The sequence below is a fragment of the Chrysemys picta genome, chromosome 7 (assembly GCF_011386835.1).
Source record: "Chrysemys picta bellii isolate R12L10 chromosome 7, ASM1138683v2, whole genome shotgun sequence".
Lineage (NCBI taxonomy): Eukaryota > Metazoa > Chordata > Testudines > Emydidae > Chrysemys > Chrysemys picta.
This window is the reverse complement of record NC_088797.1, coordinates 22438960-22463406: the sequence shown is the minus strand read 5'-3', so window position 1 is coordinate 22463406 and position 24447 is coordinate 22438960. Positions and strand designations below refer to the sequence as shown.

The 24447-nt window shown below is 48.2% G+C and overlaps 1 protein-coding gene across 2 annotated transcripts in view; it reads right to left on the bottom strand.

The window, feature by feature from the left end:
• The window catches only part of PODXL2 (podocalyxin like 2), a 42954-nt gene extending 18712 nt beyond the window's left edge, over positions 1 to 24242 (bottom strand). Inside the window, exons 1-2 of one of the 2 annotated variants that reach the window (XM_005288401.5) lie at positions 23424 to 24242; positions 10440 to 10733 (exon numbers count right to left, since the gene is read on the bottom strand). In XM_005288401.5, the coding sequence (XP_005288458.1) occupies positions 10440 to 10733; positions 23424 to 23469 (340 nt within the window). In that variant the 5' untranslated portion in view covers positions 23470 to 24242. The remainder of the gene's footprint in view (positions 1 to 10439; positions 10734 to 23423) is intronic. The other variant, XM_042849829.2, reaches the window with a different exon arrangement.
• Positions 24243 to 24447: the final 205 nt, after the last annotated feature.

Here is a 24447-nt window from a genome sequence, read left to right as displayed (position 1 = left end):
CCTGACAGCTGGAAACCCTCCTGGCACATCAGCCTCCCTTGAAACCTGCAACTGACCTTTTCTTAAACTGTTAGAGCACCTGGGAATTAGCCAGTTCCCTAAGGGTTAAACCTCCCACCTGAGTCAGCCTGCCTGCTATCCTCTGAACAGAGAGCACTCAGGGTGAGTGAGCCCTTAGGGAAGCTGATGGATTGCAGCCTCCTGTCTCACCACCAAGATCAAAGCTGAGAGAGAACTGATCCTGCACCTCCCAGCAGGCTCCTGTTTACAGGGCAGCCTACAACTGAAACCTGAGCTGCTTCTCTCCAGCAGTGAGTCAGTGAGATGGAAGCAGAGGCAGGAGTCCTCAGGCTCAGTGCTAATCGATTTAACATTTCCACTCCCCACCAGCACCACCTCCCTGCACGCTAAGCCCAGGGTCCTACTACATGTCTGGCCCAGCAAGAACCTGGCATGGATTAAAACCTAAATGTTCCTAAAATCCTGCAAAGAACTCTGTTCTACCAGTTACCTTACAGATGAACAAAATTCAGATCTGGCCTTGGACTGCCCCTAAGTTCAGGGGTTTTTAGATCTGGCAGGCACTGGTTTTGCCCATTATAAAGATATTTGCAGAATCCAGATCACAATCGGGATTCAGACACCTCCAGAATTCAGGGATCTGGAGTGATGGTTCAGCCTCTCTAGTTAGTGTACATCAGGACCTAGATCTTCAAAAACAACTATTGATTTTAAGTTCCCCACCTGAAGCACTTCAAAGGAGTCTGATTTTTTAGCGGGCAGGTGTCCAGCACTTTCTGAACATCTAGACTTGATTTTAACAAATAGGGAGGAACTCGTTGAGAATTTGAAAGTAGAAGGCAGCTTGGGTGAAAGTGATCATGAAATCATACAGTTCACAATTCTAAGGAAGGGTAGAAGGTAGTACAGCAAAATAGAGAGAATGGATTTCAGGAAGGCGGATTTGTAGGTGAGGTCCCTTGGGAATCAAAACTGAGGGGAAAAACAACTGAGGAGAGTTGGCAGTTTTTCAAAGGGATACTATTAAGGGCCCAAAAGCAAGCTATTCCACTGAGTAGGAAAGATAGGAAATGTGGCAAAAGACCTCCTTGGTTTAACCACGAGATCTTGCATGATCTAAAAAATAAAAAGGAGTCATATAAAAAATGGAAACTAGGACAGATTACAAAAGATGAATATAAACAAACAGCACAGGAATGCAGGGGCAAGATTAGAAAGGCAAAGGCATAAAATGAACTCAAACTGGCTACGGGAATAAGGGGAAACAAGAAGACTTTATCAATACATTAGAAGCAAGAGGAAGACCAAGGACAGGGTAGGCCCACTGCTCAGTGAAGAGGGAGATACAGTAACAGGAAACTTGGAAATGGCAGAGATGCTTAATGACTTCTTTGTTTCGGTCTTCACCGAGAAGTCTGAAGGAATGACTAACATAGTGAATGCTAATGGGAAGGGGGTAGGTTTAGAAGATAAAATAAAAAAAGAACAAGTTAAAAATCATTTAGAAAAGTTAGATGTCTGCAAGTCACCAGGGCCTCATTAAATGCACCCTAGAATACTCGAGGAGGTATCTGAGCCTCTAGCTATTATCTTTGGAAAATCATGGGAGACAGGAGAGATTCCAGAAGACTGGAAAAGGGCAAATATAGTGCCCATCTATAAAAAGGGAAATAAAAACGACCCAGGAAACTACAGACCAGTTAGTTTAACTTCTGTACCAGGGAAGATAATGGAGCAAGTAATTAAGGAAATCATCTACAAACACTTGGAAGGTGGTAAGGTGATAGGGACTAGCCAGCATGGACTTGTAAAGAACAAATCATGTCAAACCAATCTGATAGCTTTCTTTGATAGGATAACGAGTCTTGTGGATAAGGGAGAAGCGGTGGATGTGGTATACCTAGACTTTAGTAAGGCATTTGATATGGTCTCGCATGATATTCTTATCGATAAACTAGGCAAATACAACTTAGATGGGGCTACTATAAGGTGGGTGCATAACTGGCTGGATAACCATACTCAGAGAGTAGTTATTAATGGTTTCCAATCCTGCTGGAAAGGTATAACAAGTGGGGTTCTGCAGGGGTCTGTTTTGGGACCGGCTCTGTTCAATATCTTCATCAACAACTTAGATATTGGCATAGAAAGTACGCTTATTAAGTTTGCAGATGATACCAAATTGGGAGGGATTGCAACTGCTTTGGAGGATAGGGTCATAATTCAAAATGATCTGGACAAATTGGAGAAATGGTCTGAGGTAAACAGGATGAAGTTTAACAAAGACAAATGCAAAGTGCTCCACTTAGGAAGGAACAATCAGTTTCACACATAAAGAATGGGAAGAGACTGTCTAGGAAGGAGTACGGCAGAAAGGGATCTAGGGGTTATAGTGGACCACAAGCTAAATATGAGTCAACAGTGTGATGCTGTTGCAAAAAAAGCAAACATGATTCTGGGATGCATTAACAGGTATGTTGTGAGCAAGACACGAGAAGTCATTCTTCCGCTCTACTCTGCGCTGGTTAGGCCTCAACTGGAGTATTGTATCCAGTTCTCTATCAGGGGGTAGCCGTGTTAGTCTGTATCTACAAAAACAACAATCCGAAGAAGTGAGGTTTTTACTCACGAAAGCTCATGCCCAAATAAATCTGTTAGTCTTTAAGGTGCCACCAGACTCCTTGTTGTTTTTATCCAGTTCTGGGCATCGCATTTCAAGAAAGATGTGGAGAAATTGGAGAGGGTCCAGAGAAGAGCAACAAGAATGATTAAAGGTCTTGAGAACATGACCTATGAAGGAAGGCTGAAAGAATTGGGTTTGTTTAGTTTGGAAAAGAGAAGACTGAGAGGGGACATGATAGCAGTTCTCAGGTATCTAAAAGGGTGTCATAAGGAGGAGGGAGAAAACTTGTTTACCTTAGCCTCTAAGGATAGAACAAGAAGCAATGCACTTAAACTGCAGCAAGGGAGGTTTAGGTTGGACATTAGGAAAAAGTTCCTGTCAGGGTGGTTAAACACTGGAATAAACTGCCTAGGGAGGTTGTGGAATCTCCATCTCTGGAGATATTTAAGAGTAGGTTAGATAAATGTCTATCCGGGATGGTCTAGACAGTATTTGGTCCTGCCATGAGGGCAGGGGACTGGACTCGATGACCTCTCAAGGTCTCTTCCAGTCCTAGAATCTATGAATCTATTAATCAGGTCTCCGTAAGGCACCTCAAGCTGAGACCCAAGATCACCTTCTCTTGTAGTCTGAGTCACAGAACTTGGATTCAATAGAACTGTCAGGTGATATCCTCCCCAGTGTGCCGAGCTGCTAGACTGCCCCTGCCCCCGCCAGAGTACTACTGAGATTTCTACAGTAACTGCATCCTGTCACCCTGCATCATGGAATATGAAGTCCAGATTGACTCAAGTTACTTGCACTCACCCTGGCGAGGAGGTGCTGGGTATTATGTTAACAGGATGGGTATTAGGTAGCTGGCTGCAATGCCAGATTCGTCAGGCTGGTTTATGAGTGCATCATATTTCAACAGGGAAGTGGAGACCTGTTTATGGAGTAGAAGGATGCAAGAGAGAGGTGAAGAGAAGAGGTCAGAAGCGAGCAAGTGCAGTCTCATCATTAACCCCTTCACAGCTAGATCTCCATTCTACCGACTGTGCTGCTCTGCTCTATGGGCATTCCATTGAAGTCGGTGGTAGATTAGATCATACCTGGGTACATATGGGCCGTGTTCAAAGATGAGTTTTTCCTTGTGGAAGGATCTACTACATTTACCAGTAATGAAGATTTAAGAGACAGTAGAGCAGCACAGCAGGGTGAGTGACACAAAAAGGCAGCTGCCCAGAAGCCTGCTGGTTTTCAGCCTGCATGGGACCCCCCACCTGTATCCCAAAGGAGAATGGCACAAGAGGACAGCATGTGGAGAGGTCTGCAACTCCAGTTTGAGGATGCTAACATCTCCAGGTAGCAGGACTTACCCAGTCTGGCTTGGGGCCCTGCTGCTGCCTCAATTTCACCTTCTTCCCCAGTTAAGAAAGCTTCACACAGCAGGTGCTTTCTCAGTCACTCTCCCCTTTTAGGAGTTTGGTTTATTTTGCTTTATCAGGTCTTTATACATGCGGCTGTGGTTCATTACAGTGGCATATGGCACTTTAAAAAACCCTTTCTAATTTCCCACATATTCCCTGCTTAACAGAGACCACTCCTAGAGAGAGAAGATGCTGGGGTAACAGGAGAGACAGGCTGGACACTGTATTACAATTATAAATTCCAACTACACAATCAGTGAATTAAGGTCTTTCCCACTTCATCGCCCTTTTATTAAGAGCCCCCTTTCTCCTGAGTGCATTAATTGCCCTCCACCACAGCTATCCCCTCCTCTCCCCTCCAGGCACCAGGCTCATTGAAATGAGCCACCTCCCGTTCCAGACTGACAGCAAATCTACAGTTCTTAATCCCATCTTCAGCCAAGGCATTAATGCAATGAAGCACCTGGTAAAGACCATGTGTAAGAGGCTTAGCGCTGACCAGCCTCCTGCCTGCACTCAGCTCCGGGATGCCGCTTGTTTACGTCCTGGTTTAACGTACGCTAACATGTTAAGCGACCCTTCTCGGAACAGACTTTGCTGCTCGGCAGACGGGGAGCGCAGAGCTGTCCCTGAGCCAGGGAGCCTTGGCAGGAGAGGAACAGATGGGGTAAATGGAGGATTTGAGAGGCCTACACTTCCCACCACTGGGAAAAAAATCAACAGGAAGGGCAGTGGGACTGATTCTGATTGAGCCTAAGAAGAACATATCGATTTGTGATCCAGGCAGACACACCAGGGATGGATATGACCCAGTGCAACTCTACTGGTGTCAATGAAGTCAGAAAGGTCAGTGGGGTTACACCAGGGATGGAGCTGAAGCCTTTTTTTTTAAAAGCAGACCCCATTCTTCTTTCTCTTAAGTTAGCGAGGAAACCCCATTGCTTGCCATGGAGAGGCAATGCCTTAGGAGGAAACAGGAGGGGATAGAAGTCATTTGGGACCCTGCTGCAAGTGCCTGCAGGAGTCACTCAATCCAATTTTACTGCAAAGGAGAAATGAAAAAGTCAAACCCAAACGACAATTTGAACAGCTTCTGGTTTCCTCATGAGCTTTGGGGAAACCAGGTCATCTAGCATTAACCTGACCAATGGAGGTGACCAGGAGGCAGTTGAGGACAGCTGGGGAGGGAGGTCATGCCTCCTGGTCCTTTAGTCTGCAACATGCTGTCATAATTCAGAGCAACTGTGCCTGTACTCCTCTCTGTGGTCCAGCAAGGGCAACCACTCTAGGCTTCCAGCTTCTCTGCCATCACCTGTCTTGGGCAGAGACCTGCATCTCTCCCTCCTGATCACAGTTTTTCCAAGCAGCACAGTCCCCTGCGAAACTGTGCATTCCCCTACAAGTCAAACTGCCTAAGCAGGTCTGCTTTGCTTTCTCCTCAGAGGCAATAAGCAGCATAATTGCCCACATTTAGAAGGTACCACCCAGCCCTTTCTAAGCAAGCACATTTATTCATAAGGTAAAAGCATTATATATTAAAACAATCAAAGAACCTACATGAATACTAATAAGCTTACCAGAGGTCACCCCCCAACTCCAAGATGGGCTCTGGGAGGTGATCAGTCCTTCAAACCCCACCCAGGGTTTTTTCTGTGGTTACAAGTTCATAACACCTTTTGCTCAGAACAAGAACACCCATGCATCTGTGAGTTGCTCCTTCATACAATTGGAGTCTTTGATCTTGGGACCCCAGGAACAGATGATGAGCAGACAATGGATTTCTCCTCAGGGTCCGGAAGTGGGACTTTGCCTTCCTCTTCTCTCAAGTATGTTGTAGGAAACCCACTCAACTAAAAGTTCATTCTCATCTGGCACATTGTTTAAAAGAGTCCTTTGAAGCTCATAACACTTCCCAGGGTTACATTAGTCATGAGACATTACACACAATCCCACAATAATACAGAAATATTTGCATTTTTAATACAATGAACTCATAAAACACTTAACCTTAGTTCAATAGGGTTTGTCCAGGATATTACAGGAAATTGTCATATATACACATGCCATGTGGAACACAGCACAGCCCATTCACCTCCCCATGCTTACAACAGGACCAAATCAATACTGTGTTACACACAGAGCTTTGCTGCTGACATCAAGAAGGAAGCTCCAACATTACAGGGGCTCCTCCTCCCTTGTCTATCTTTCTGACTTGAGCACTAGCCCTGCCCTGACTCTTCCTCCACTGGTCCCTCCTTGTATGCTAACATCTGCTCTCCTTAAGTAATCCACCCCAGCGGTGATCTGCCTCCAAGTCTCTGCTCTGGTCCTTGGTCAGCCCTGTAATGTGACTCTCATGCACAGCACTGACTACTTCTTCCCTGGGCCAGAGTATCAGCTGCATTCAGAAACAAAGACAGAGACAAAGGCCAAGCACATCATCCTCAAGGGAGAGTTTTAAACTTCAAAGGTCAGATCCTGTTCCCATTGAAGTCAGTGACCGAAGTGCCAATAACTTTAGGCCTTGGGTGTACTCATCCTCTGGCTGGGGTGCCATATGTTCTACTGCATATACATATCAGTCACCCTAATATCATAGGAAGACCCCCAATGCTTCCCAAGACATTCAGAATCATTTAATCATGCCTTGGAGACCAATTTACAGCCACCATTCCAGCAGGAAGAGACTCATTCTGCATTTGGGAGAAGCAGGAAACTCTGGACTAAGTCTCCAAACACCCTGCGTTGAAATATTCCCCAGTCCTCAGTGAGACACTGATATATTACAAATTCTCTTTACTTTTTTCTGCACATCCTCTGTGGGGTTTTCAGACTAAGTCAGATAATTAGCACTGGCCCTCACACACACACACACACACACGCAATAAAATACCTTCACACTGATCCATGCCCCTGCACTAGCCCCCAGACACCTCTGTGCTCCCCAGCGTACCTGCCAACCCATTAAGCAAAGGCTAAAGGGGTGACACTTTTGGTGCTGTGGGCTGACTCCAGCCACTGCAGGGCTGCTGCAATGGTGTAAATCCTAAACCCCATCTCACGCACAGCCCAACAGGCAAGGCACGGATGTTGCTCCACTGTGCAGGAAGGCTGGATTCAGAGAAATCATGCCCCATTCCCCACCCCCCGTGCTCTGCAGGCCATTTGCCTCAATGCATGTACGTGGAGAGGGTTTTGAAAGCAGGGCAAGGAAGAGTTAGGGGCACGCCTGGTGGGTCCACAAATACGTGAATCTGCCAGTCAAACCCTCCTGTGCAATTGCTGCAGTCGTAGCTGTACAGCAACTCAGCTGCCGCTCCTTGTCCTAAGGAAAAAGCATTCCAACGCCTACCTTGACCACCACAGAAACCCCTGTGCCAAGCCCCATTAATTTATCTTGTAGAGTCGAATACTGAGTAACTGATGGGTAATGGATGTGCATATATAGAAAACACAGGGGGTACCAATGGGCTAGTGTGGAGGACTGTGCATTTCAATGCACAGTCATGGAGGAGGAGCATGGATAAAATGGATTAAAATCCAAGACAGTATGAGACAAATCCTGAGGTCCTTACTCAGGCAGGGACCCACTGAAGCCGATGTAAATATATTGGGGTGTGGCATGAAGATTTTATCAGCAGGAGCGTGTTACTCAGGAGAAACAAAGCCACAAGGTGAGTGATGCCAGCCATCCCAAACAAGTACCAGGTGTTCTCTACATGTCACGTGTTTGCCACGAAAAGCACACATATTTTAGGAAAGTTTGAGAACATTACAAAGAAATGTATTGGGATTACATTTTGTATCCCCCACCTGCAAAGCCACAAAAAGGCTGAGCTAAGTCCAAATCTACAGACTTCAGAGGGAAAAAATTAACACAGCTTTGAAATCTCTAGAATCTGGCCTATATCAGACTGCTAATTTGAGGCCCAATATCTTTACACTTTACAGTGAAAGAAGCAAATGTTATGTGTCCTGTTACAAAGCTGGGAATCATTCCTTTCTAATAGTATCTCTGACCCATTTCTAGCCTTGATTGATACTAGACCTCAGACCTGTCACTGCTCCAGAAATGGGCCTTACTCCACTGTAATTTTGGGAGGAAATTTTACATTTGGTGAATGAAACAAACATTTCTCTGGCAGGTTGGTTTAAAAAAACAATAACAATCCATCACTCACGGGTTGGTATGTTAGAAGTAACATAATAAATGCAACTGGTTACACAGTTCCATAGGGAATCACACGGCACTTCCATCACACGTGTGGCACGTATATCATAGACTTGTAGACCAAGTGTGATTGGGGAAAGCTTCCCGTTTTAGGGACGCTATTACTATATCCTTTATTATGAAATGACACACGCCAGGTTTCTAATTAAATTTTAAATAGAAATGAGCTCCCGAGCTGTTGAATAATTCAAGGAGTTGTATTAACTGAGGTTCTGAGATGCGAGCTGCACAGAGCAGTGGCTGGCAGAAGGCCAGCCCTCAGAAGTACTGCAGCTGTTTGGTGGTGAGTCGATAAGGACGTGTGTGTGTGTGTAAAGAAGAGCAAAGAGAGAGCGTGTGAGAGACTCTGTGTGCGAGAGTGGGAAGAGGCGGGTGTGCTCTGCATGATGAGTGTGTGCATGGGATGAAGCTGGTTTTGGTGCTCTGTATTTATTGCTGTTAATGTGCAAGTGTGATGAGGAGGTGAGATTCTTTGGCTAGATATACAAAAGCCAATGGGGATGTGAGGGGTATGTATGTGTGTGTGTGTGTGTGTGTGTGTTTGAAGCTATTGTGCGTGCTTACACATGTGTGAAAGTGCTTCTGAGTGACAACGAAGCGTGTTCTCTATACATGTGAGAGGCTGGGGGCTGAGCATACAAGAGATGGGGCGGTGGAGTGTAAACGTTTGTGTATCTCACCATGAGCACAAGTGCCTGAGGAGCATCTGCATGATCCATGAGTGTCAGAGGGGGAGTGTACATGTACAGTGTGTGATGTGTAGGAGTGCCTGTGACTCTGTGTGTGTCACCATGTGTGAGACTAGGATGTGTACAGAGCACAATTAGTGACCATGGTGATTTCAAGTCCTAAGACAATGACATCCATGCCCCAAGGAGCATACAGTCTAGGACAGTGCATGCAGGAGCAAGAGTATGAGCACGTGTGTGTACTGGCATAAATGTGTTCTACCACTGTCAATTAGATTGCTGCTGCTGCTTGCTCCACCCTCATCCCAGTAGAAGCGCAAGTCTTTTTAAGGTCAGAGGAATCAGTGCAAAGAGAAGACTAGAAAGACTTCAGCTTTCTAATTCCAGATCTCAATCAAGCTAGGAAAGTGCCTACTGAGAAAGAGTTGACGACACAGGATGTGGTGGGGGGGCTGAAGGTCAGTCTCCTGCACTGTATTTAAACATACCCAGCCTGGAATTTAGAGCAGGATCATGTGGGATAATCTCATAAGCTATAGGAAAGCCTGCAAAACACTCCCCCTCCCTATCCCGTCCCTCTCCCAGTAGGCGTCTCAAAAGTTAAGTCTTCTTCTGCTAAGAAGCTCAGGGAGATTGAGGAGGGGGCTAAAGTAGGAGCCATATTTACATAGACAAACACAGGCAGGTTAGTTTCAACTTGATTTTTGTAATGTCAACAGAGAGGAAGCTCAGCTTGGATGCAGCAGTGGGTTCCAGTGGGCCTGGGAGGAAGCGGGGGGCGTGTATAGATTTATGTTCTCCAGGGGAGGCTTAGCCCAGGCACGGCAGTGGGTTCCAGTGGATCTGGTATGGGGGTAAGTGGGAGAGACTGTGTATATTACATTCTCCAGAGGAACTTCAGCTCAGACATGGCACCCAGTTACAGTCAGAGGGTCCTTGCTTTTTGTCCCAGTTTTCCAGCTAGCCTGACAGGCTGCCCAAGAAAGTTGGTTGAGTTACTTGACAGGACACAGCCAGCCCATACTCTGGCCAAACTACTACTGAAGTCAAGGCTTAGAATTGGGCCTAGTGAGTTCAGCTGGGACTCAAACCCAGGGCCCTGCCTGGATTCCTCAAGGCTTATGCTCAGAGGGCTAGATTGCACTTAGGTTAGTTCACAGTGGCAAGGGAAAAGAGAGAAAGGTGGTTGAAGGGAGAATAAGAGACAGAGACAGAAAGGGGGAGGATGAGGTGAGCAAGAGACAGCGATAGAAGTGATTCTTTCCTCAGCTTGTGAATAATGATCCAGATGTACCTTGTTTTTTAATATCCGCCCATGCCCAGGGTTCCCTAGGGACACATCAGATACTGAGGTGAGATAACAGAGTTGATGCTTAATCCCAGCTCCTCTTAGCAAGAATCATGTCAAGGGAGGAGAACAGAGTCTCCCCCAGAGGAAGGAAGGGAAGAAAGGGATAAAATTAACCTACCTGTTGCTGGTCCCAGATCCAGGCTGGAATCGTTGAGATCTCCCCCATCTTCCCAGAAGTACTGGGGGGGCTGTAGGATCTTGGACTCCTCATTCTCCTCACTAGCAAAGCCTGATCCCGCGGAGGCATGCAGGGCACTGAGGACGGGGTCAGGCTCCGTGGCCTCCGGGTTGCTTTGCTCGCTGGAATCCAGTAGCTCCAGATGGGACATCATTGTAAACTCCACCAAGGAGGTTGAGGTGAGACCCTCAGCGGTGGGCTCCTCTGATGAAACAAGGCAGAGGCACAAGGTCCCTACACAATGACAGGGAGACCCATGTCAGAATAACAGAGTGAGAGGCAGTAGTGGGAACTGATGAAATGAGACACAGGGGTTTTGATCTCACCACAGGTTCTGTTGCTCCAGACACAGCTGTACTGGGTCAGACCAACAAGACCATCTAACCCAGTAACCTGCCTCCTGTCAAACCACATCAGCCCATCTAGCTTCCTGATGCAGTCTCTGAAATAGCCCCCTCTCCCCCCTCAGGCTGAGGGCACTGTTAGCTTAGGACAAAAACAATCATGGCTGTTTAAGAAACATACACAAGAAGCTACACAGATAGAAGTTCACCTCCGGACTCAGCTAGTGTAGAGCAGTGTCACTCTGCTGAGGTCAGTGGTGCCCCAGGCACTTACCCCAGCACAGCTCCATGGACTTCAAGGGAACTAGGCCGATCTACCTCAGCTGAGGATCTGGCCCCACTGAATTTATCAGACGCAATGTGGCTGGGGCCAAAGTTGCCTGACTGCAGTGGACCCAAAGAAGACTCTGTGTGGCTCAAAAGCTTGTCTCTTTCACCAACAGACATTGGTCCAATAACAGATATTACCTCGCCCACCTTGTCTCTCCAATATCCTGGGCCCAACATGGCTACGACTACACTGCATGAATGCAGTGGCAACATTTAAAATCCTCAGCCCATAAGAAGGCTCATGTTCTGGGAGCTCGTGTGTTTGGTTTTTCTACATTCGTTTTAAGTCAGTTTTATGCTAAATGACAAATAAGCAGGGAAGGGATAAAAATGCAACGCAGTTTGTCTTGGGCCAATGGATCTGAAGAGAGGCTGATGCAGCCATCAAGTTCAGAGCCCCATGTGGTGGTTGTCTGATAACCTAGACAGGTTGGAAACACAAGCTAGATTGCTTCTGCAGTCCTACCCATTTTCTAAATAATACCACCATATGTTACATCCCTAGAGGGTCCTCTGTCTCAAAGGGCTTCCCATGCTGCACAGAGACAGCACCTCTGAAATGCACCACCTCTAGGGCAGGTTGCGTCACCACTTTGAACAGCGGGAGGGATGGGGAGGGAACAGTTTATCCAAAGGCTCCAACTTAAGCCAGGGCATCTTGGTGCATGTTACAGAGACTGACAGTTTTATGATCTTCCCTCAACTGCACGAAGCTCAGTTATGTATGAGAAGGATGAATGGCTGAGCTGACCCAGGCAGTGTTGAACCTGTGGTTCTAGACATTACCAACCTAGGGCTTACCCTGCTAAGCCACTCTCTCGAGGGAACAGTTCTGTTAATGCATTCACTTACTGCCCAGCCCCACCAAAGTGTGCCCCTGCCTGCTCTTTATTAAGCACAGAAGCATCTTCGGTCAGATATAAACCTGCAGTCCTGGAACCTTAAAAACTCCGTTTGTCCTGAAGGGACTCGGTGTCGGTGGAATCTCCTAACCAGGCTAAGAAGTGCCCAGTACTCTGAATATGAGATAACTACCTTCATCACACCAGGTTAGAGAAGATACCAGTCATTATTTACTCTGTGGGGGTGAGAGAGACACATCCTCTGCATGTGTGTATACCTCTACTGGTGGATCCCCAGGAGATGTATACAGCAAACCAAAGTAACTGCATGACCTTATGATTGTAACCCTCCCCTTTCTTTTCCCCACCCCAATTGCTTGTATCATCTGCTGTGCTGCAACTACCATTAGACTGGGAGGTATTCAGGGAAGGGAACATGGCTGTTTTCATTTGTCTGCAGGGCCTGTGGCACACTGTGGTCAATGACTAAATAAATAAATAATAAGGGAATGTCCTGCCTTGCAGGCTGAAATCGATCGACAAACCCTGAATTCTTGTTAAACACCCTTCCTGGAGAGGAGGCAGAATTTTAAACACTCGGGGTAAAATCCTGGCTCCACTGAAGTCTATCGGAGTTTTTCCATTGACTTCAACAGGGCCAGGATTTCACCCCAAGTCTGACTCACTGACACTGACACTCTCTCTCTCTCTCCTAGGAGCACACTACGTTGTACAGGGGCATGTTACACATATAATTCAACTCACTCACATGAGCCTTATACAGCTCTCTCGCTCACTGCTACAGCCCTCTACAGAAGCTCAGCTCTTCCCTATAGGAACAGAGGCAAGGGGCTCTTCCCCGTAACTGAATGAGCGACCCTTCTATTTTGAAACACCTGGGGAGTGGAGAGCTAACTGCCATTCACTGTACCTACATGGAACAAAGATTTTGTGGGGGCACTGTACACAGGGACCGAGATGCTCTCAGATTTAGGGTAGAAGAACATATCCAACATGGGACCTTGTCAGTTTCTCTTTCATACTTTTAAATACAGACTCAGCCTGTCTATAGTGATGGTCATGTTCCATGCACTTCACAACCATCTAGTTAATTAATCATCACTAGAGCTTTGGGAAGTGGTTAAGTATTATCCCCATTTACTTACAGGGAATCTGAGGCACAGAGGATGTATCACTTGGGGATATTCCCTCTAGACTCCAGATCAGATCTCTGGAACAACCAAAGACAAGGCCAGTCCTGCCCCAAATTCCATCCACTGAGCCCAGTGCATCCTGGGACAGGACTCTGGGCCTTTAGCCAGTGCTATATGAATACCCATCTAGTGCACAGGGGATCAATGAAGCCCAGAATCATTTACTAGCTAATGAGGCTCTGTACTTTGATTTAAGGAGCTCCTAGAAACACAGGTGACTTGCCCAGTTGAGTGCTCAGACCTCCCACTCCTGTACAGAGCTCTAGAATGAAATCTCTTGCCATTGTTGCTGGGAAACTTGGGAATGACAGGCTGCATTTCTCAAGCATGCTGCCTGTGTTTGGCCTCAAGAGTCTTTTCACTACTGATGTAGGAAATATTTATTCTCTCCCCCCACCTGTCCCCAAGTGCTGCTTGGTTTTGCTAATTTTGTTCTATTGATCTAAGACAAGATCAGCTCAGCCCAGCACAGATAAATGGAAAGAAACTATGATAGAAGCAACTGCATTATGGAAAGGAAAGCTACTGCAGCATAATGCAGCCAGTGGAGATACTTTTCCAGGCATCCCAAGGGATGGGCAAACTCATCGGCATGTGGCTGAGTCACTCAATGGGACTGAGACATCCTGAGCTTTGCAGCAGAAGCCTAGACATGGGATAGTCCCTGATAGGCAATGACTTCACAGGTTCAGTTCTACTGGAGTGCTCTCCCCTTCTAAAGAGCTTAAACTGACACAATTTTGTTCAGGATTTTCTTGTTCTCATGCAAAAACAGCTGGTAATTTATTATGTGTATTAGAGTAGCACCTTCAGGCCCCAGCTGAGAAGGGTATCCCACTGTGCTAGGAGCTGTACACACACACAGTAAAAAACAATCCCTGCCCCAAAGAGCTAACAATCTAAATGGACAAGACAGTCACAGAGTGGGAGAAAGGGAGTGTTATTTTCCCAGTTATAGAGGTGAGGGAGCAGAGGTGCAACAACATGCCCAAGGTAATGCAGTGAGTCTGTGGCAGAACTGGGAAAGGTACCCTGATCTTCTGAATTCCCACGCACTGCCTTAACCACAAGGCCACCTTTGGTATCTCTAATGCCCAGGAAGTTCTAGCCTGCTACACACGTGGTTTGCTGGGGCAATACCAAGAGGAGGAAAGCACAGCTCCTTTTTTCCATAGGTCCCACAAAAATGGCTGCTATTTATTTGGAGTAGAGCATTTCCACCCTTCCCCATTACTTTTGCTATAGCAAAATGGTGGTGGCAGATAGACATTCTTGGACCTTCCCCACTAGGTGGCTATAACTAAGCTGGGCAGGATTTGATTGAAATCATCAGTAGTTGGTAAACATCGACTTTATCTGACACACAGAAATAGGGTGACTATTTTCTCAAAGGGAAAACGGGACACTGCACAGGGCCAGCCTGAGGCCCCCTGCCCCCGCATGAGCCTCCTCCCAGCCCTCCTTGCCACCCACGTGGGGCCAGCCTGAGGTCCCCCTCCCCTTCCTGAACCCTCCTGCCACATGCCCGCACGGCTGGCTGGAGTCCCCCTGCCACCCACCCTGGGCCAACCTGAGGCCTCCCTCTCCCCCTTCCCGCGTGCGAGACCGGCCCGAGCACCCCCACCACCCGCCTGGCCCAGCCCAAGCCGCTCTCCTGAGCCCTCCCTCCTGTGCAGGGCTGGCATTGCTGCTTGCTCCACTCTCCCCCGCATGTTCCTCCACTCCCTGCTAGGAGTTGCACCCCACTTTTTTGGCAAAACTGTGCAGGATGATCAATTGGCAAGAGCAAACAGGACAAATGCCCAGTTTTGCCAAAAAAGTCGGGACGGCCGGGACAGGGCTAAAAAAGGGGACTGTCCTGGCCAAAATGGGAGATATGGTCACCCTACACAGAAATCAACGAACTAAATATCCATCGACAGCAGCCAGCGAGTGCAGCCTCCCTTGCATTTGGTGCCCTCAGGGATCTGGTATCCGGGCCCCGTGGCCACACAGGGGGCCCTCTGCAGCCCCACTGTCACGGCCCCATTTACTCATTAAACAGCTAGGAGTGCAGGGCTGTCCCTGGGCCGGAGCCGTTCAGTGATAGGGTGGTCTCCCTCATGGCCAGGGACTTGTCCTCCTCCTCACAGTCCTAGGCAGGGAGGGTTTCTGCTCTGCCCCACCAAGGCCACAGCCTGCTCTGAAACTTGCACCTGCAGGAATCTGGTGTCACCAGCCCCACAGCGAGCCCCCTTCGACCCTGCTGTCATGGCCCCGCATCCATGCAAGGAGCTCCCCATAGCTCTGCTGTGAAACTGTGAAAATGTATTAGCATTGTTTATTTTTAACCTTTTCTTCCAATTGTTATCACTGATCTTAACTGTGGAATTTACCAAATAATAAAAATCAAATTCTGATGAGCCCAGAGTTCCACTACCCTCAGCGCAAGATGAAATTACTCTGTCCCAAACTCTGCAGTGAGTTGTCAGCAGAGATGGTTCCTGTGGGCACCACCCACTCTCTCTAGGGACATCTGCCAAATGCAAGTGCGCCTCTGGGTCTGTCAGAGAGCATGGCAGCGAGAGAAGTGACTTCATCCAGCATCAGGTGAAAGACCAAGTAGTTGCTTTAGTCCCTGGGAAAGCTCCGGGTCTGTTGCAGGGTGTTTACTTTTGTAATAGTGTCACAGAGGGGTTAGATGGAGGAATGGGACTCAGGACACCTCCCAGCCCTGGCACACACTCGCAGCCTCGTTCTCTGCTATCCTGCATTTCATGTATTCATTTACACTTGCGCATAGTAAGTATAAAATGCAACCACCTCACTCACATGCATGGGAATGTCTTACATCCACTTTGCACAGATGAAAGGGGCAACACAAGGGGCAGGGGCCTGGAGAATCAGGCCCAGGATGTCTTTTTGGAATCTTTATTGACACACCCCTCACATTCTCCCAAGTGCCTCATAGGGAGACCCATGGCAGTTGTCAAGACAGGCAATGGATGACTCAAAGCAGAGGCAGGAGCATACCTTGAAGGAAATGGACAATGGCTGGAGTGGAGATCCAACACCCAGCAAGGCTGTTCCTAAGCCAGACTCCTTTGGAGAGCAAAGGGGGAACAAATGATTTCCATTTGGTGTCAGTTTTCTGACACGGTACTTTAAATATAGATCAACTGATAGGAGAACAACACACACAAGCAAACAAAACACCATGACTGCAGAAGAGATCGAGTGGGGAGTGTTAGCCAGTTTCTTCAATGGGGGCATGTCTCTGACTGGCAGATTCTGTACCATAGCCTCCCAACTGGGTGTGTGACAGGCACCACAGAGGGTCAGGAGGGTCTCAAGTTGTCCCCAACCAGAAAGAGGGCAGCCATGACACAGTGAAGGAAAATGAAGTATTCAGGGCTCCAGCCGAGTTTGGTCCTGCTGCTGTCCGGCTTCCATTTCAAGCTTTACCCCAAACAGGTCCAAGGGTTTGCCCAGCAAATGTTATTTACCAGGGTAGCAGGGTCAGGAAGGGGTCACTTACTGATAATCAGTTAGGACAGGAGCACAATGACTGGCGGAGGGAAGCATCTGCCAGCGATGTCCCCTCCCCCTCCAATCCAAAAACACTGTGTAGTCTGGAATAGCTGAGGGAGCGAGGCCCAAGGGCATTAAGAGAGGAGGGAGGTGTGGGCACAGGGAGCTGAGGAAGGAAACGGATCTGGAATTAAGGCTAAAACTTACAATGTCAACCAACTATTGTCTCTGCTCAGTGCCCAGCTATTATCTGGGTTCTTTAAAGCAGCGTGAAACACAGAATGAAAACTAACTGAGAAATCACAAGGATCATTCTGATCCCAGGTACTGATGGTGGAGGAAGAGAAGGAGAAGGAACGTGACGCTACTCTCAGATGCTCCCCTCTATCATCTGCATCAGCAGCAGCCCCACGGAAACTCAGTGACTTGCACTAAGAAACATACGAGAGGCTCAGACCCCAGCCAGAGTTAATCGGCCTGATGTGTGCTCATTGTTACAGATTATTTGACCCCTGCTCCTTCCCCCTACAAGATTCCCTGCCTCCCCCCCTCACTCTATCCCTCCCCCTTGCTGTGTCGCTCTCATTTACTAGCGGAACATTTTAAATTGAATGCTGGATTAGGAAGCCATGGGGAGCTATCACTTCTAATTAGGGTTTCGGAAAACACAGCTTGAAGGCTGGCATGCCTCTGGCACAGTCCAAGGGGTAAGCACACAGGTGCCTTACCAAGGGCTCTTTCTAACACACTTATCTTCCCTGGACTCCAGTATGTTTTCTGGACTACTGCGATGGATGTATGTGTGTGGGGAGGCCGGGGTGGTGGTGGTGGTAGTTTAATGACCCATCATGGGAACAATTCTCCATTGACTGGAGAAGGATGAGCAAGATGTGGCCTAACAGGTCTTTGTGGTTGGAGAGTTCTTTGCGGGGAGGTTATAGAGGATGCAGGAGCTCTATGGGAAGGGGTAAATCTGTACCACCATGCTCCTTCTCCACACCAGAGCCACCAAACCAAGACACCAGAGCCACCAAACCAAGCAAGACAGGTGCTCTTGCTCTAAGACGACCTTGGAATGCTGGGAGGCATTTGGCGGGAGGAGGGCACCGCAGTTAACAAAGAAGTGCACACCAGAAGGTAGCGCCACTGCTGTTTCAGGGAGGATGCAGGAGAGAATCTAGGCCTACACATGGCAACTGGTTCTGCTCAGGCACTGCTGTAAATTGCCTCTCCTTGGGCAGAGGCTACCTCGCCTCAGAACCAAGCGGCCCTGATCTTGGGGGCTCATTTTCAAAGTTGCTGAGGACCCTCCCCGCCCCCAGCTCCCATTGACCTCAACTGGTTGCAATTTTCAATCCGCAACACAGACGCACAGCCCTTCTGAAAAGCCAGGTCCTTAACACTGACCAACTATGAAAGGTAGGGAATGCACCCATCATCAGCATGTGTCACTGATGCTGAGCAGACCATTGCCCAATGCCTCCTCACACATACAGCGAAAACTGATCCCATCCACCAGCATCGAACAAACCCGCCTCGCCTCCCTCCCCCGCCCCATTCATTCCAGGATCTAGATCAGGACTACTCTCCTTGTTTTCAAATCCTCACAGACCTGGTTTCCTTCCCCTTCCTGCTCCTTCCATTCTTCTAGTAGTTGCCTTTCCACCATCTTCCTTCTGCACCTCCCGCTGTCTGAGAAAGCCCTACAGATCCTTCTGCTCCATCACCATTCCAGGGCATTTCCACTATCCGCTGAAAAATTTCTCTTTGTCCTTGCCTCTCATTTTTTCTCCCAGTTTACTGCATAACCCCTCCAAGTGTTATATAATCTGTGGTGTACCAAACAAAGTTGCATTATTGGCTCCAACAGCACAGCTGTTGCAGAGCCAGGGCTCCCTGACCAGAGCAGAGAGGAACAGGTTTCTAAGAAACACGCTAGCCAAACTATGCTAGAGGCCCCATCAGCACAGTCAGCCAAATGGTGTTTACACTGATTTTGCCACAACTAAGCTTAAACACAGCAGTTAAATTCAGTTCCAGCCCGTGCGTGACAAAGGGTCTTCCAAGGCTTCCTTCTGTTAGATGATGCACTGGTTTGGGCCCCTCTACTATATTTATATCCAAGCCACAGGATCCAATTTCAACAGTTTCATGCTGTAGTTTAGTCAGGACCTCATCCATATTCCTTAACTGGGCTAAACCTCTGGACATGTTCAAGGGTTCAGCATAGCTTGGGGACATCATTTAAAACACTGTTCGTTCCACGCTAGACTACAACATTGACAGGAGCAAACCAAGACAGTAGTGTAACCAGGCTTGGTTGTAATTGTCATGTTGAGGGAGAGCTCGAACATCTCTCTCTCTCTCTCTCTCTCTCACACACACACACACAATCTCTCTCCCCCCACCAAGGAATCCATGCCTGAATCCTGCCAACAACTGGATTTAACCAGGGACTTGAACAGCACGGGTCTGATCCTAGCTAAGCAGGGCACAACTGCCTTGCCAGCATCCCTACCCCATAAACAAATGGCTGCATGTGTTTGCTTTGCCTCCGTTGTGCCTCTGCCCAGGCCGCACTCGTGCGGGTGACAAATAGCTTGTCTCCATTCTTTTGGGATTACGTGTTTAAATAACCAATGAGAACTGGCAGCAAATTCACACGGTCGCCAGCAGCAGGACTCAGTGCACCTTCACCCTTACACTGTACTCTGCAGTCTAGCCTGCTTTGTTGCTACCGTTGGCTTATTTTACCCACAAAACTCTAGAGCTGCTTCCCACTCTGAGCAGAGGGAAAACTTTTATGTGTTCTGATCTGTAGCCTGTCGCCTGGAGCTTCCCTTCGAGGGCTCCATGTAATTATTTCAACCCCTGATGCCTATAATTAAGTGAACATTTCCTTATGTTACTGAAGAGGCAAAGGAAAAATTGACTGCAGGGAATTTTCATCCATCCTGATTTATGCTCCCTAGGCATGGGTTCATTTATACAGTACTAACGAGGAATTGTCTAAGCGGACAGACGCAGAGGAAAGAATTATCTAATAGAGCCTGGCACTCACACAGCCACATGCAGACAGACACCTGGGGTGATATGGGGAGGAGGAGGGAGATGTTTTTCTCTTAACCTCATGAAAGCAAAGGTCTTAGATAACTGGCTAGAGTAAGGCAATGCTCAGGCAAATGGCATGCTGACTACCTGCCAGATCTGACAGTGGACCTCAATTCTGACCTGCCACCGTCCCAGAGCTCGGCCAGTGTACCTTAAACACAATCTGCAGCAGACAGTATTTCAGTCCTGGAGTCTCAAGCTGAAGCTCCATCAATGCACCTTGTTCCTGACCTGCAGCCTCCCGTTCTATTCCAGTCCCCTGCTACACCTCATTCCTGTCCTGCATCATCCCCAGTTATCCCAGACCTGAACCTCTCCTCAGCTGGGACTGCCAGTCATGAAAAACTATGCGCTGGTTTTGCAATGTAGACTCACTGCAGACTCCTCATTCTTCACTTGTGACCTCTACACTAAGTAAGAATCCAGATTTCCAGAGGCAGCTGGCTAATGAGTTCACCCACTGACCCCCCACAACACCAGTTTCACTAGCCTAAGGATTCAGCTGGTACTAAGTTGTGCCCATCTCAGCGTCTCCTCCCATCCCCATACTATCTAGGTGCTGTTAGAGGGAAACAATCGGGAGAGTTCTAAGGACCAAACCCCTTTTTGTCGCTGTCAGCTGGAGGATCACTCTAAAGTTACAAAGCTGCATCTCAGCAGAAAGAGAGGCCCTTCCAGAAGTTGAAATGAAACTTGGAAGGTTTCGCCGGTCTATGCGTCTCCAACTGATATTGGTATGATGTAGCCCAACTCCGGTAGCTCCCAGACGTCGTTTAACGCCACCAACCAAGGGCCTGTCTGTGTAACCAACGTAGCTTTAAAATAATAATTGTGAAGTTAGTGTTGGTGAAAGTTGCTGGCTTTAAGCCCAAAAGACAGCTTCAATGCATAGACCAGTTACAGCCTGGGAAGCAGCAGGGCAACCGTCCCACATACGTACTGCTCCACTCCAGGGACCTCCCCACCTCACCCCCCAAGGACAAGGTCATTGTCTCCATCCTCATTCACTGCTGGGGTCTCCTGCAGATATGCACAACAGGGAGGTCCCAGCTGTGGTGGCTTTCTATGCTGTAGAGAACTTTTCACTAGGAGATGGGCTGAGACCTGATCCTGTAACAGTTGGATGACCTCAGTGGAAAGAGGGGTAGACACTGGATCCCTCCTCCTCCTAACAAAGACACACTCTGGTGGCATAATTTAAACCACATTTTGTTTCTGAGTTCCCCACCCCACCATATAACCTCACTGGTGGGCCCCTCTTTCCCCGTTTTGCCCCACTATCATCTCACCAACTTGGGATGGGGACAAAAGGGTACATAATCACTTCTGGACCACCATGAGTATCACTCCATAAACTGGGGTGGGCTGCATAGTCAGCCAACCAGCAAAGATTTGCCCATTTACCCCTACCCCCACATCAGAGCTCTGCTGATTTAAGATGCTAAGAGTACTAGGGATACCGCTGAATCTCTGGTGGTGCAGGGCTCCACACTCACTCCGCGATGCACTCTGAGCTGTATTTGCAAATCAGAGTGCCAGCACACAGAGGTAAACAGCTGAATCAGAAATCAGAGATGCAGAAGAACTGTTAGGTTGCAGCTTGTCTATCTTCCTTCACACAGAGCAGGAAGGTTCCTTACAGCACATTCTCATATGACTGGTGCAGCTTGGTTTGAAATGTATTAAGTGATGGGATGTCCACCCACTATGGGGGCAGGAAGAAACCACAAGTATTTGCAGTTGGGACACCACTGATGATTCAGCACCATGGTGGGAGTTGGTACTAGTCCCCTAAATAGGCCCTCTGATCCTTCATGTCCTATAACTTCTTACCTCCTTATTATTTAAAAAAAAGATATTCTTTCTGTTATTGTAATGCCAAGAGACCTCAACCAGGCATCCAGGACTCATTGTGCTAGGCCCTGCACACAAAGAATCAAAAGACAGTTCCTGCCCCAAAGCACTTGCAGTTGATAGCTCTCCTTCGGCTGTTTTGGGGGTGTACCCTTGACTGACATCAGGAAGTGGGATATTACTGAGCCCGCAGTGCATCATCTAGTGCAAACGAGCTCCCTTTTAATGAAACTGGCCCTTCATTACACTCAGGGAGAGATGCTCCCAGATCCAGCATAAGATGCCTTCAAACCTGGCTACTATCAAATGACCCCAGACAAAGAAGGCTTACACTTCTAATGCTCCATTCCAAAGTTCTGTTTTCACAGCACTACCCCAAAATTCAAACTAATTTTCTTTTAAAAGGCAAAACTCTCTTTCCCAGAGTTCTTTGAGAGGGGCCCCTTGTTTGAAAACATCTCCAAGCAGATTATATAAAAATAGCAGCACAGACCTCATAACTAGTCTAAGTATAATTACTTATGTGCTTAATCGGCTTTAATTAATGCCCCACCCCTTCTCCAAATTTCAAGATTAGGATCTTTGGGGCCAGTGGACTTGTTTCTATTTAGTCCCCTCTTCCTTTTTATTTTGGTAACTTCACAGTAGTTGGTAAACTGAAAAAGCCCATAAATAAAGATGTTTTTTGTGCAGCACAAAATAGTGGCATCTCTACAGCCCCCTTGGGGAAAACAACAGCATGCAGGAATCCCAGCTCAAGGAATGGCATGCAGAAAGCATGCTACATTCAGAGCTATTTCCATCCTCTCCATAATAACACCACCTTGTTTACTTCAGTTGGACAAGTGCTTATTGTAGCATATACCTTCCCTGCCCAAAGACATTTTTAGCAGCCTTGACACACATTCTTCTTCCTAAGACATAAACTTTTAGAACATACAAGTAGCAAATGATTCCCCCCTCCCCAAAAATCCCCACACTGCATAGTAATAATAAAATGATTCTTACAACTATCCTGGAGTGGACGTGCACCCTTCATAAAATCAAATGAAGGAAAAAGAATAGAAGCCAAACTTGGGTCCCAAAATCCAGACTTGAAAGGGTGAGCTTAATCTTATATCCCTAAAAATAATGGTTTAGGGAGAGAAGAAGCTGCCCAGCAAAGATCTCAAAGCTGCACAGAAGTAAAGAGCACACTGCATTGAATATTCAGCACATAACTCAAACTCCAGGGAAACATACAGAAGAGGGGAGTTACTCACTAATAACAAGTCATGTTCCCTTCTGGGGAGCTACCTAGGTTGTTAGAGGTGAAGGACCGGGAGATCAGAGTGGTTTTGGTTTCTTTTCTCCCTGGATGTTCACATTCACACCCAGCGAGTTATTGTTTTATTTAATAATTACAGTAACAGAAGGGACAAGAGGGGAGGTGCCATTTACTTCGCCAGGTGCTGGGGACCCGAACCAGTTTGGTCCCTACGGTCTATTCCCCAAGACTTTGCTTCCTAGTGATAGAGAAATCCTATTTAGTCCACCCCACTGGTCCCCAGACAGGATCGACCCCACTAGTCTATTCCCAGGGCTTTGTCCAAGCCGATTTAACTTAGCAACTCTTCTGCAACGGACAGAACTCTGCTGGGATGGTCAGCTTCTCCCCGCGATTTCATTAGCTCTCCCGCAAACAAATCACTTTAAAATCAAAGCAACAAAGGCACTCACCCCAGGCCAGCAGCACCGCCAGGGCCTGGTGCAGCCGCAGCTTCATGGTGCTGTCCGTTGCACTTCTTCACTTGGCCCTGGATTCTGCAGCTGCCCACGGGGCTCTGCCCCTCCTGGACACAGCAACCACCTCTCTCCCCTGCAGGTCAGCCTCAGCCTGCATCTCCCCACCACCAGCAGCTGAGCTGCAACTTTCCCCCGACCCCCTCCTCCCGCTGGGCTCGACTTGCTACTGTCAGGCTCCCTAGGGTAGGGGATCTGGAGGGGGTGGGGTGGGGAGCTGCTCAGTGGTCAATCAATGCACAAAGGGAGCCAGCCCAAAGCTGGGCGAGAGCCGCAGCCTCAGCATCCGCCCCGCCAGACGCAGCCCAGGTCTGATGCTTGCATAAAATCAGCCCAATCTCTCAAAGCCACGGCGTGCGGTGCATCCTCCTTCCCGGGGCAAGGGGGGGCCGGGGCAAAGGGGGCCGGCCCGCGGAGCGTGCACAGGGGCTGCCTTGCTCCTAGTGGCCAGCTGCAGTGGCTTTGCTCTGTCTCCCGCAGCCTCTAAGGGCAAACCTCCACCCCGCCTCCATGGCTGCGGCGGCTGCTCGGGATGCCCCAGGTTCCCAAGAGGTGGGATTAGAATTCATACATCTCATGCGTTGCGCAGGGGCTGCATTCCGGCCACTGCCCGGGATCAGCTTCCCCCGGGTCCTAGAGGGAGTCCCAGCCGGTGCCCTGCTGAGGGCGCTCACGAGCGACCAGCCGGCGGGCCAGGCGCTGTGGGAGGCAGGAGCTCTGGCTGGGGGGAGTTTACCCTCCCTCCCTGCTGTGTGTGTTACAATGAGAAGCTCTCCGGCAGAAGCGCCCCCAGACCACCGCTAAGGGGCTGCCTGCTGGGGAAAGCGTCTTGTCATTTGTGCACACAAAAGGCTGTTCCTGGGAGAAGGGAGGTGCTATTAACAGCACAAGGCAGAGCTACAAATATCATCATCGGGCTCTTATATAGCACTTTTCACTGGCAGCGGGGGTTGAACTAGAT